The sequence below is a fragment of the Sylvia atricapilla genome, chromosome 5, assembly GCF_009819655.1.
Source record: "Sylvia atricapilla isolate bSylAtr1 chromosome 5, bSylAtr1.pri, whole genome shotgun sequence".
Taxonomy (NCBI): domain Eukaryota; kingdom Metazoa; phylum Chordata; class Aves; order Passeriformes; family Sylviidae; genus Sylvia; species Sylvia atricapilla.
In genome coordinates this window covers 27750627-27764125 of record NC_089144.1, presented here as the reverse complement: position 1 = coordinate 27764125, position 13499 = coordinate 27750627, and the positions used below count along the sequence as shown (strand labels likewise).

At 35.6% G+C, this 13499-nt stretch overlaps 1 protein-coding gene across 1 annotated transcript in view; it reads right to left on the bottom strand.

Annotated features, from left to right (window-relative positions):
* Positions 1-1102: 1102 nt before the first annotated feature.
* Positions 1103-13499, bottom strand: part of PNPLA8 (patatin like phospholipase domain containing 8) — a 39522-nt gene continuing 27125 nt past the window's right edge. The window contains exons 9-10 of the mRNA XM_066319036.1: positions 7629-7824; positions 1103-5807 (exon numbers count right to left, since the gene is read on the bottom strand). Coding sequence (XP_066175133.1) covers positions 5533-5807; positions 7629-7824 — 471 coding nt within the window. The 3' untranslated portion in view covers positions 1103-5532. The remainder of the gene's footprint in view (positions 5808-7628; positions 7825-13499) is intronic.

Genomic DNA, 13499 nt, shown 5'->3' with positions numbered 1-13499 from the left:
CCATTTCCCTGTGATATTAGTGTGATAATTATTACATAATTGAATTAGAAAATAATGGTGTAAGAACAAAAATCTGTTCCCTTTCCAGTTTCCAAGGTCTTTAAAAAGAAAAAAAGTTTTTAAATGCTAAAAGCATAACTTTGCTGAATTCAGCATTGCACTTCAAAGGTATTTGTTATCTTTCCAATTTGTCTCTGGGGTTTTACATGAAAATGTTATATTACAGCTTCTTCCTGAGAGGTAAAGATATCAAAATGCTCCTGTGTACTTTTTATGCTATTGCAACTATATAGGAAAATCGTTGTAAATAATACTAAGAAACCAATAAATAAAATGAAATCATAAATAAAAACCAATATTGAATTGTTTCCATAAATAAACATGCATTACCAGGGATGTAAGTAATACAGGATTTCAGTGCTTGTTTACTTTTTACAATATATTGAAAATTGCTAATGGTTCCCGCCAACTTTATTAAAATAAATAATAGAATTGTTCTTGTTAAATCTTGAATAAAGAACAATTTAAAAAATTATGAGTGTCTGCAAACAGTGAAGGCCATCAGCAGAGTATTGAACCAGGTGGCACACTGGAATTAATGGGCACATAAGCAGGAGCAGACACAACTGCAGGGATGGGAATGAGGAGGCTGAGCAGCGAACAGGGCAGTAGGGGGGCAGCACCTCTGTGAGTTCACACCTCAGTGGTGTGCAGCTGAGAAGAGCCTACTAATCTTGTTCCTGCAGAGTCTGAGGAAGACGCATTTGGCATGCTTATTTTTCTTTGTAAATTAATATGACTGCACCAAGAATGTATCTTACTTCTAGCAGCAAACTCTTTCAAACAGAACAGTTCTGCAAGGTCTGAAAATCTGACTTACTGTTTAAGCAACAGCATGAAAAAACCCAAACAACTGGGTTTTCTGTCTTGCCTTATGTAGTCCAATGTAAAAGTCTATGGGTTTGAATCACAGCTGGCCTGCAGTGCAGTCCTTAAGCTGAAAGAGGAAGCATTAACACATCCTCCCCTGCAACAGATTATGTTTGTATTTAATACTTGTAATTTTGAGAACAATCTTGTAATGGAAGAAAACCAGCACTACTTGTCGACCCAGCAGAATATAAGTATTTTAATCTCTGATGAAAAATTAATGTGACCAATAAATAGTAAGCACATACAAGATTTTTCTTTCACCTGTCATGTGTCTTGTATTACTTCAGCCTGTATCAGCTCCCTTTACCAGTTCAGCAAGGAAAGCAAAATAAATGAAATATAAGTAATTGATCAAAGACAAGACATAATCCTTATCTATTAGAACTAAAGAGAAGATGCTGTTAAACACTTCCACAAGCCTATGGATTCTGCTACGTATGAGGGATTAAGGAGTTCTCACCCACCTCACAGGTTAAAGGGATTTAGTTGGTCATGGACACTGGTAGGCACAGTGCATTACAGAACACCCTTCAGAACGTCTATTTCTAAAATCTTCATTTAAACAGTTTCTTTTGCACTTTTAATTCTGTGTAGTCATTCTGTAACTTTGCTCCTCAGGGGTTTAGCACCTTTTACTTTCTGCTTAAATTTACTTTTTAAGTTTGAGCACTTCTGGTATCATGCAAGTGTCGTCCCTTAGCCTACTATCTTTCCTTCTTGAAGTATTTTTAAGCAGCAGCAGGTCCTCTCCTTTTAGCCCTTGTTTTGTTGGATGGAACAAACCACACTTTCCTAATCTTCCCTTTGGCAGCCGTTCTTTGCATCTGTTTTAGTCTGAATATCTCTTTCTCTAATAGCACTGACCAAAACTATAATTATAGTCAACTGTGGCTGCCTGCAGCTTGTGCAATCGAATCAGTACCTTCATTTTACTGCTGGAATGGACAATAACAGGAAGTATCTTATAGTGATTACACTTTTCTTGTATTTTTTATTTTTTAAAATATATGTTTATATTTATTTTTATATCTTTTATATAGTTTTATATATTTACATACATAAATATTTAAAAAAAATCTTAAAGTGATCACACATTTACAAGCTTTATTTTCTTTCCTTTTGTAATGAAACCTCCTTCAATTAGCATCTCCTTCTGAATAGATAATTATAAACTAACAGGTGACCTAAGAGGTCATCTAAGAAAATCTAAAAGGCTTTTCTCTTTCTGATTTTGCATAAAGGGAGATTATTTTATCCTTTTCATTTCCTAGTCTGGACTCTTTCTTTCTGGCTTTCAAAATCAGAGCAAAGATGTTTTGTCAATTTTGCAAATTTGACATTTTCACTTTCTCAACTAAAGCCTAAACTCACCACAGAAAGGCTTGGGTTAGAAGAGACCTTAAAGATCATCTAGTTCCAACCCCATTGCTGTGGGCAGGGACATCAATAAAGTTCTTAATTTTATTTCCAGGATACAGGCATATTTTCAAATGGTAACACTCATCTGGTCAGATAAACCTTGTAGTTGTTTCTGAATGCACAAGTTACCTTGAATGCTTATCTACTTACTGTATTCTTATGATTGCTTATTCTAGATTCAAAATTCACATTGATCTAATTTTTTTCAGGTTTGTTCACATTTTCCTGGCCAGGGAATTCTCTGGCACAGTGATACAGTTATTTTGGTAGCTGTGACTGCTGAGTCAGTTTCAGTTTTTTAACTGGATAGCCTCACAGCATTCCCAGGGGTACTTTTTCAAAGCAGGATTCCTTTAACATGATGTTCTGCAGTGGAGTATTCCTTTTCCCATTGTTAACATTTTTTATTCTTCAGAGGCCCTTTTTCATTCTAGTCTATTATCTTTTCAAATCCATGCTGCACTGAAATCATATTGTTCAAAACATTGATGATTTCTCCTAGAGTCATCCATGAAAGGAATTATCTTGTTCTTCAGTCCATCACAATGATCAGTTAAAACCTCCTTGTATTTGACTCAGTGCTAATTCCCCTGCTCCCTATCAATAAACCCCTTTAATTTAAAATTTTGTTTCCTGATTTAGTGAGATCTCATTCTGCTACAGTTCTTATTCCATCTTCTGCTGTTAAAGTATCATGCAATATTCCACAGCCAATGCTTCAAACTTCCTGAAAATAATTTTACCTTATATAGAGTGGTGTAAGAACACATCCATAGTAGTTAGGATTTCTGGCAAATTGCTAAATTTTTGAAGTAATTAAAAACTAATTACAGCTCAAGTGAAATACCTATTGTATCTCCATATTTTAAAATTATTTAGAGAGGAGAACAAACTCCTCATTAGTGCCTGATAGACAGTGCAGCACTTGCAACATCAAGGATCAAAGTTAATTTGAAGGCATTCAATACAAGCACCTTGTGAATTTTTGTACACAGAGGCCTAAAACAGTCTGAATTAATTACTCTATAGCTCAACTCAACTCCACATGTACTTTTTAAAGCCACACTTAAGAAAAATATTGTTATACCAATATAGGGGAGGGGGGAAAGAGGTAAATGAAGCTAAGACAGCAGCTTCCAGCAAAAACACTGTTGTCATGAATCCAGATCTTACCCAATTTGGAAAAAAAATCCTCAGAACACGAGGCTTTATTTATATCAAAAAATTAAATGGAAATGTTATCATTTGGTTCACTAAAGGTACATGTTTCCTTAGATAATACTTGCCCCAAAAACTGTGACTGAAAACTTATGAATTCAGAACAATGCCTTTGATATCTCATGGATGATGCTGTGACTTTGCTCTTTGCCAGCAAAGGAAGTGTCCAATGTGTGTTACATGAAACTACCTGATACTGTCTGTTTTGACTTAGGATGCTGGCAACACAGTTTAACTCTGGTAAAAAGCACCTCTATCAGAATAATGTTGACATTTCTTTTTTATATGCTTAGATCATCTCATACCTATGGGAAAGGTTTGATCTCATTATTCTTCTACTCAGTTCTTAGTAATTGGAATGCAAAAGGGAGGCTATACAAATGAAAGCTGGATTACGATCATAAATCTCTGCCTTGCCTGGCAAACACAAGGGAGAGAACTAAGCATAAAAAGAATGAATATATGAGTAAAATGACATGGGTTAAAATTAAAAATATAACAAATTAAAAAATAAAAAAATCCCAATCAAATGTTTTCTTGCACAGTCAAGAATACTATGTAGCACCTCCAAGGATCTCAGCTGTCCGCCTCATAGTTCCTTTCCAAACTGCAGCCTAGAATTTCCAATGTTTTAAAACAAGTACAGAAGGTGACTATCATAATAAACATCATTTTTAGTAGATAATGCAATGGCAGGTGATTAGTTCCAAGGCAAGGTGACAAATGCACTGATTTTGGTGAAATTGGATATTTTAGCTACTGCACAGAACTTGTATTTTATCTAGTAAATATTCTCAAGCACTTTAGCTGTCTTAATAAAGATAGTCACCCAGGCACCTGGCAAAACAATCTTATAAACAGGTATGTGCCAGCAGCTGTGTCTACCTGAAATTCCACTGCACTGTTCTGAAGAACTCCCACATACCTTCCTGCTGTTGAAAATGCTATTTAACACATTGGGTTGTCACAGCTCTTGGCGTCCTTTCATGGCATATGCAGGAAGTACGCCAAAAGGAATGGGCAGCAGGACTGGAGTAAGTTCTAAACATTAACTTCACAGCCCTGACATAATTTCAGGAGAACGCATATATGAAAGTTGGAAGACAAAAGGAAATTTATGTAATTTGATGTTTCAACTTCTAATTTTCTTTTTGACTAGAACTACACCTCAAGTCTGGCACCCAAATGTGAAGTTTCTCTAAGAAACTTTCTCATTAACATGAATTATTTCAGTATATCCTGTAACTGGAATAGAGGCTCAAGTGAAGTTTTGGGGCTCGGGATTGCTTTCAAATGACAAATTAATCAATCTGAAGTTATTCCCACAAAAACAGTAAGCAGAAAGTTCTAAAAATACCAGTTAATGTTGATAATTTAATAGGCCATTTACAGTCATCCAAACATTTTACTCAATACTGTTATGTACAAAATCCACTAAAATAAAAAAAATAAAAATAAAAAAAAAAAAAACAAATTTAAATGTTATCTTTCAGATGTAAAAGTGCAATTAACACAGGCAGTTTTTGCAAGAACATTACATTTCTAATTAATTCACTGCCCACATAAGAGCCTAACAGGTATATTACCTACACTAAAGTGAAGAAGGATTTAATTTTTTTTAACTTTGAATAAGCCTGGTAGTTGATAAATAAAGGTTTTCTGCCACCGTAATTACAGTACATATATCCAAAAATGCATTGCACAATTGTTTCCATAATTTTCAGTTTTACTGACTTTCACAAATTAAAGTAGAGCAACAGTAAGATTCATTAAGTTTCAGAATTAATTAACGCCATAAGACCTTGTAACAAGTGTGCACAAAACAGCCATCCTGAATGGCATTCTCCTGAATTCTGACAGCTTCCCAAAGATGTTATTTACCCTGAATCAATGTTCTTGCTTTACAGTACCAAATGGATTTTCTGGAACATGATTTACATTTATCTTTCATGCATTACTTATTCACAATTTGGAAAGAAACGGCAAGCCTTCATACATGTCAGCCTTTAATTTTATCCAGTCCTGAAGCCTCTGCAAAGCTGATTTTTCTTCTGTTAATATTTTTGCAGCTTTTCTCAGTTTTTCTTCATTTCGTTCTAAATAACGAATTCCATCTGTCTGCAGCTGACTGAGTTTCTCTTTACGACTTTCATCCAGAGGTATGTCTTCATTCATAAGAGGGTTAAATCTGAAATAAGTATCTGGAGGTAACAGCGCATCCAGCATGGTGTGAACTTCTGTATTGAACACAAATGAAGAAAACAGTTAAATTCACATGAGCGAGTCTTGCAAATGCTCTGACCAACAACTGCTCCGGAATGACACAGTAAGAGTAAATATGTGCTGCTTTGCTGAGTAAACATTTTTCTACCACTGCCTCATTGAAACCCCTTTCTCATTAGAAGACTTGTAAATGACCCTGTAGCTCTGTTTACACTGGAAAAGCTTTATCTTTTATTCCAAGGCAACTTCGCTGGTATGACAATTAAGTAGACTTTGCAGCTATCTAGATTTTTAATTACATTCCATTCCTTGACAAGTAAGAGCATATCCTGAAGAGCAGGAATGCAACTTGCATATTCCCATTTCAGGGTATACATGATTTGTTACACTTGTAGTAACAGAAGTAGTATTATGAAAACAGATATGTTCTTCTGCAATCTCAAGTAAAAATATGTAGGATTAAAGGTTTATTTTGTTTACAACTATTGATTTTTTAAATATATTACTACAGATTTGAATTTAACATGCATTTAATTTAAAATATACAAGTTCAATTAACTACTAAAATAAAAAACTATGTAATGCATTCATATGTTCTTTTTTTATAAGCTGTTTGTCTCTCCCTTTGGATGTTTTTGTTAGCTCACTTAAAATTCCATTTCTATCACTTCCTTCAGCATTCATTCTATCTTCTTTGTATTCTTACCATGTTCCACCATTCTTTTAAACATCTATTGTCATATAAAAAATTTGAAGTGAGAAAATATCACGGATAGGATCAAAGCAAAAGATTCTTGTAAATATAAAATCCTCTTGGCTTGGCCTCTCCTCCTGCAAATTACTCAGCTATGTCTGTTCTTGTTTCACCACATCCAGTCTTTTTCGGTCTACTTAATACTCTCCTTTCTTTCCTTTGTAATGTAAGTTCTCATTTGCTGAAATCTACTCTCCTCTCTTTCCATTTCTTTTCCTTTTGTCTACACAATGAACTTGCATTTCTTGCTCTTCCCTTCAAATTTCTTGTCTGATTTTTCAGCTGCAGTGAAACTTTCTGATAGAAAGTGGACAGCTCATATCTCCTTCCCACAATTCCCATTCACAACTGTGCAAAACCCAAAAGGCAATCCAAAATCTAGCTTTTTCCTACTAGTGACAGTCAGCTGACAGAGACTATACAGCAAGGGGTCAAGACCGTAAAAGCATTTCTTGTACCCTGGCTTTTTGCAGTATCAGTTTCCTTTGTAGTGGGAGAGGGCAATTATCTGTGTATCAATAATTTCTTGTTCATAGAAATAAAACAGATGTAAACTGCTAGTGAGAGAGTTCCAGTGTACTTCTATCTAGGAATGCAAATTTATTTTAGAAAACAGATACTTGGCTCTTCCTGACTGCAAAGGAAGTCATCAGCACTGGCAGATACAGTATAGTCCTTGGAAAGGTACAGGTATAAAAGCATACATTAAAAACATCAGAAATCAAATACTTTTTCTGAAGCTGTTGAAAATCGATGTTCTATATTAACTACTTATCATTTCTGTGTTATGGGAAAAACAAATAAAATATCAGAAAATATGATTTTTCAATTAATTCCTGAATATGCCTTTTATCCTAAAGCTCATGTAAAAAGATTTATCCTCCAGACAACACCTAAGACTGGTGCTAAAACTATACACAGTAAATTATAAAGAGACATGCTTCAATTAGTTTCATGGGGCTGGTAGAGAGGAGAAGGGGAAAGACAAAAGGTTTGAAGATTGTTCTCTGAATTGGAATTATAATTCTAAGAAACATAAATTGAAGATGGTCACAGTACCACTGTATCTTAAGACACCAACCTTCTGTATCAGTTGCACTGTTGATAACATTGGTCAGTTTGGCTTTCAGACTGGTGTGTGTGACATTGGTCTTTACCTCACTTTCATACCGACCAGTGCCCAGCGAAATCAGACACTGCAATGGAACATTCGGCCAGAGACACTTGCACTCATGAACTGCCAGTGCAGAAGGATTATTTAGGAGCAGACCTCCATCCTGTAAATTAACAAGAAATACAAATATTGGTACTATACATAACATACGGTCATAAAAGAAACTGCAACTATGAATTAAACTAGCATAGCCCTAACATACAAAATCAATTAAAACCAATAAGCATTAATTTCCAACTTTTGTGAAATTGAATTGAATATGTCTGTGCAATGCAGCAGCTGCCTAGCTTGGCCTCCCGGGCACTGTCAGAGCAGCTGCTGGGGCTTGTGATTTCCTTCTGCTGCATTATATAGAAGTGTTAGGCTAAAGCAGCAGCATTTACTGGAATATCTAGAGAAGTTATTACTTCATTTTTTGAAGACCTTTTCAGTAAGACAGATATGCATATTGAAATTTCCTAATCAAAAACCTGCCCCTCTAAATGCTTATTAATGATATTACAAACCTCAAATCATTACCCGCAGATTTCCAAAACAAATGAGAAAAATCACAAGGACTAAGCTTGGCCAAAGCTTACTTTGTAAGCATACTCATCACACAGAATACTACAGCCTTGATTTAAGAGCTGCAAAGTCATTTAGGTGGGAAAGAACTTATCGAGTTCATCTGGTCCAACTCCCCTGCTCAAGCAGGGTCAGCTACAGCATGCTGTCCAAGGCCATGTCCAGTTGGGCTTTGAGTATCTCCACAAATGGAGACTCCAAAACCCCTGTGGGCAACCTGTTCCAGTGTTTGACCACCCTCAGAGTAAAATATTTTTCCTGTGTTCAGATGAAATTTCCTGTGTTTTCATTTACAGCACTGTCTCTTGTCCTACCAGTGGACACTACTGGCAAGACCACAGCTTCCTCATCTTCTTTCCCTCCCACTCTTGATTGGTACACACGGGTAAAATCCCCTCCTTGAGCCTTCCCTTCTCTTGGCTGAATAGTCTCAGCTGACTCAGTCTCCTCACGGGAGAGTCCCTTAACCATCTTTGTGGCCCTGGACTAACTCAAATAGGCTCCTGTCTCTCTTGTACTGGGAAACTGGGGACAGCACTCCAGATGTGGCCTCAGCAGTGCAGAGAGGAAGGACCATTCCCCGTGACCAACTTTCTTTGTTGGTTCCACCAACTACAACAGCTGCTGTCATCAATGCACTTGAAACATCTCCTTGGTGGCTTGAGCCCTTCTGTATTGTCCTTTCATAAGGTATCAGGATGATTCCTATGAAGACCAGCCCTGGGGATATGAGGCTGCTTTAACTAGTCTAAGATCAGAATTCAGCCCAATACCACTATGAACAAATGCTACTCTGGAATTGAGGAGAGACATCTTTCGCTAGCTACATGTTAAAAGTATAGTTGATGAGGCTGGGACAAAATACTTCAGGACTAAAAAGAATCAGTGTGAATGACAGTAATACTGAGAAGCATTCAGACAATGAGATCTTGATCCACTGAATCTCAAGAAGTATATTCAGCACTTCCTGGAAGTACAATGACCTTCACTCCAACTAAGAAATAGATTAATTTGGAATTTGAACTAAACAGATTTTTTTTCTTTTTCTTTTTTTTTATGGGGAATGCCTTAAAACCAGCAGCTATAAAGGCAAAAATTAAGCTTGAGAGCATTATCAATAGCAGAGATGAAAACAGCTGTATCCATTCAGAATTTATGCAAACAAGCAAAATACAAAAGAAATGTATTTACTAGAATAGGTAAAATGCAAGCACTCCCTGTATTCTGAAATTCCCTGAACTCCGTATATCCGATATCTGACCATCACATTACTAGAACAATAAGGAAAAGCAACTCTACTCAGGAATAGCTTAGAATAAAAAAGGTTTTAGAGATAAAAAACATTTTACAGAAACTCCTTGTAACTACAGCTGTTCTAGATAAATAAAAGCAGGATTACTGAGTTTAGTTTTTTGAGTTTTCTTTCTTTTAATTAACCTTTCATTTCAACCTACAAAAAGCTCTTTGATCCCTTTCTGGATACCATCCACCTTGCTCAAAACACTAAATACACTGCTATCATGAATGGTCTCTTCAGTGCCCATTATCCTTTGCTCATGTTTAGTCTAGAAAACTAAATACAAGGATGTTTTTGTTCTCTATATAATCCCCCATGAATCGTTATCTAAAATCTTAATAATTATCATAGTGGTGCTTATTTCTTTCTTTAAATCCTAGATTAAAAACATGCTTACAAAGAAATTTCCACTGATAGTGTCAATATAATTAAATTAAACATGACTGCTACACATGGGAAAATTAGTGTTAACAGAAGTTTGAGGGTATATAATACTAGAATACCACATATTTTTGTAATACTAACAAACAAAAGATCAAAGGAACATAAAATACCTACACATACCAAATGTGTCTGTGATAACTAACAGCTTAGTGCAATGATTTCCATATTTAAACACTCTCCAATTTAGATTTATTGTAATGACAGTAAATTCCTAATGATTTTCAATTTTAACACAGCTTCTAGCATTTATACAGATAATAGACACATGTCCATTTTTGAAAATTAGAAGCAGGTCTAAGAAAGACAACTGATTTTTTTCTTCTCCTCCAAAGAGATTATAACCATGTCCTAATCAATACTTCAAATAAGATCACTGTGTTAAAAAAGTGATGTTCATCATACTGCTTTTGCTTACAATGATCAACTACTAAAGGAGTAAATAATGCTATTAGTTAAACTGTACTATTAAGGACTCAGTGAAGGAAATACTGCAGCAATTTGTTTAAATCTGCAGCTCCAGCAACCATACAGTTAATTATGTCAAAAGCTGAAATTCCTGTGAAAAAGTATTTTCACCATTTTAAAAATTAATTATGACTTCACATTTATGTGCATTCTAAGAAAAGGTAAATAAAAAATTTTCCATTCTGAAAGTTAAAAAAAAGAAACTAACCCTTCTGATTCTGAATAATTCCTCTACCTTCATAAAACTGGAAAAAGCCCATCCCAATAAGTGTACTTAACTAGCAATACAGAAATATGAAAGCCAGATCTTAATATTTTAAAATTAATTTTAAGAAATAATGACATATCCTCCATGCTTGCCCTTGAGACACAGGAACAGAATTCCCAAGTGATTGACTCCATAGTTTTGTACCCAAGATACTGAGATCACAAGAAACTTCACTGATTCTTGTATTGGAGAGCTGCTAAATCTGCTGCCTTAAATTTTTTTCTGGTTTTGTTGAACTTATTCTATAGCTATAAAATACTATATGAACTAATCTAAATTATTTATAACTTAATAATTAAAATATTTTATTGTAAGCATTCAGCTTTTTAAATATATTTACAAAAATATATTAACCAAAACGCAATTAACATAAATACTGAATGATTGTCAGTAGTATGGAATGCCTTGGTAACTAACAACAGCTTCCTCATCCATGATAGTTTCCATGAGCTTTTTCTTGCCACTCTGAACTTCCACGCAATTGAAAAACTGGAAGTAAACAAGGCCAATTTATCTGATCTACGGCTACAGAGATCAATCCCTGTTTGTCTCAAAACAAAATAATGCAAACAAAATAAGGATCTTTATACCATATACAATGGTGCAAAAATCTTGTTGATATAAAGTGATGTTTTAATTTATACTATAAGCATCAAATTTTAGCTTACACTATAAGCTTCAAGCTACAATTCAAATTCTACAAAGCATTGCTAACTTTATGTGCAGCTGTAAACCTTTTTGGTTCCTATTATCAGTTCCTTTTTGACAGATGGAATGCCTTCACTGTGTCCCTCCTCTCCTCTATACTGTTAGCTATGGCCCTATAGAATGGTATGCCTGCATGCACACAGAAAAAGAGAGGCTATATGAACAGAATATTCAATAAATCACCACAATATCAACATACACTGGATCTAAAAGCAAAACCAATAGATCATATGAAGTGATTATCCCCTTTTATTCCGTGTGCACAAGGCCTGACTGGGGACAGATACTTTGTACAGCTTTGGACACACAGTTTCAAAGCAGTGAAGAACTGGAACATATACAGTAAAGAACCACTAAGACGGTTTGCGGCCTGAAGAATGTAACATATGAGAAGAGATGCAGGGAACTAGGTTTGCTTACCCTGTTAAAAAGAGGAAGCCAAGGGGGAAGCTAATCAGTGTTTCACAATCTGAAGTAGAAACATCCAGGTTCTTTCACAAAGTACAATAAGAGCCGGAGAAGCTGTGGAATCTCCATCCTTGAGTATTTTCAAAACTAAGTTGGGCAAGTCTGGAGCAACCCAACTTTGAGGTTTAGCCTGTTTTGAACAAGAGGCTGGACCAGATAACCACCTGAGGCCCTATCGTCGTCCAGTGTTCCTAAGGTTGTACTCTACTTAAGGAAATACTGCATGAATCACAGATGCATCTAATTTTAGCTGAAAATGACATTACATTTCAAAATCCATTCTTATTAGAAATTGAATTTTGTCAGTCCAGTCTCAGTCTTGTGGAAAATGCAAAATTTGTAGTGCCAGTTTCAGCTGGACATTTAAGAAAAATGTCTTCAACAAAAAATATTGGAACATACTGAAGAGATAAGTGGTGGAGTCACCATCTCTGGAAGTATTTAGAAGACATTCAGATGTTGTGCTTAGGGAGTGGTGGACTGGGCAGTATTATGTTAATGGGTGGATTTTGTAAGTTTTTTTCAACATAAATGACTCTATGATTCCCAGCTTGTAATCATTAACAGAAAGAGTAACTTATAGGAAGTCTTCAAATGACTAAACTGTTGACCTATATCCACAACGGGTGGAACCAGCCCAAGTTTTGGCTCAGGACTCAGTGTTGGGCAAACAGTCAGGGCAGATCCCTTTTTCTTTCTGTACTCCCATCCTTGGATTATCTGGTCTTCCCTACATTTCACCCTCTCTTCTCATTTAGCTACATCTCAATCCAATTGCAAACACTCTTTTTCACTTCCCAAACACATGAGTCATCCCTTCCCTTCTCTACTGCTCAGTGCAGTGGCAAGTGCCAGACACTGCTTCATCTGCTGAACTTTGCAAAACCATTCCACACTTGAGTCAACTTAATTTGCTGGCAGTACACCAAACACAAAGTGCTGGAGTAGGAATGCTAATGTAAAGGAGATACTAGAAAAGGGGGCATAACTCTCCCAATGTCATTGTGCAGGCAAGCAGTATGGAAAAAGGCTTTTGGAAAATTTCTAAATAAAAACCAGCTATTTTTAAATTAAAAATAGTGGAAGTAATCAGATAAGTTAATATTAAAATGGAACTCAATAATGCAACCCCAAATTTGCTAGTGATAACAAAGCAGTGAACTCAGGGACTGCGACATTGTTTTCAGTCTTTTGTCAAAGGCTTTCCAGGTGGTAAACATTCAGTTGTTCTGTTTTATTTAATATCTTATGTCCAGATGAAGCCAATTAATTTTTTGCACACAGATTTTTTTCACAAAAATTCCTTAATGCAACAGTAATCATATTAAATTTTAGGGCTTGCTGGTAGGTAACAAGGAGTATAAAGCTGTAGCTAGTATTTTCAATCAGTGTTTTGATAGTTACAAAATGTCATGGCAAGGCTCCCCCGTGACTTGACTTATAGATCTTAAATTATTTAAAGCAGAAAAATGCACCTTTTGTAAACAAATGCTCCGATAAATACTCTATGGAGATACCCTGCTTGCACAGTTCTAGAGGTAAAGAAAGGCCTAGTTAAACGCTG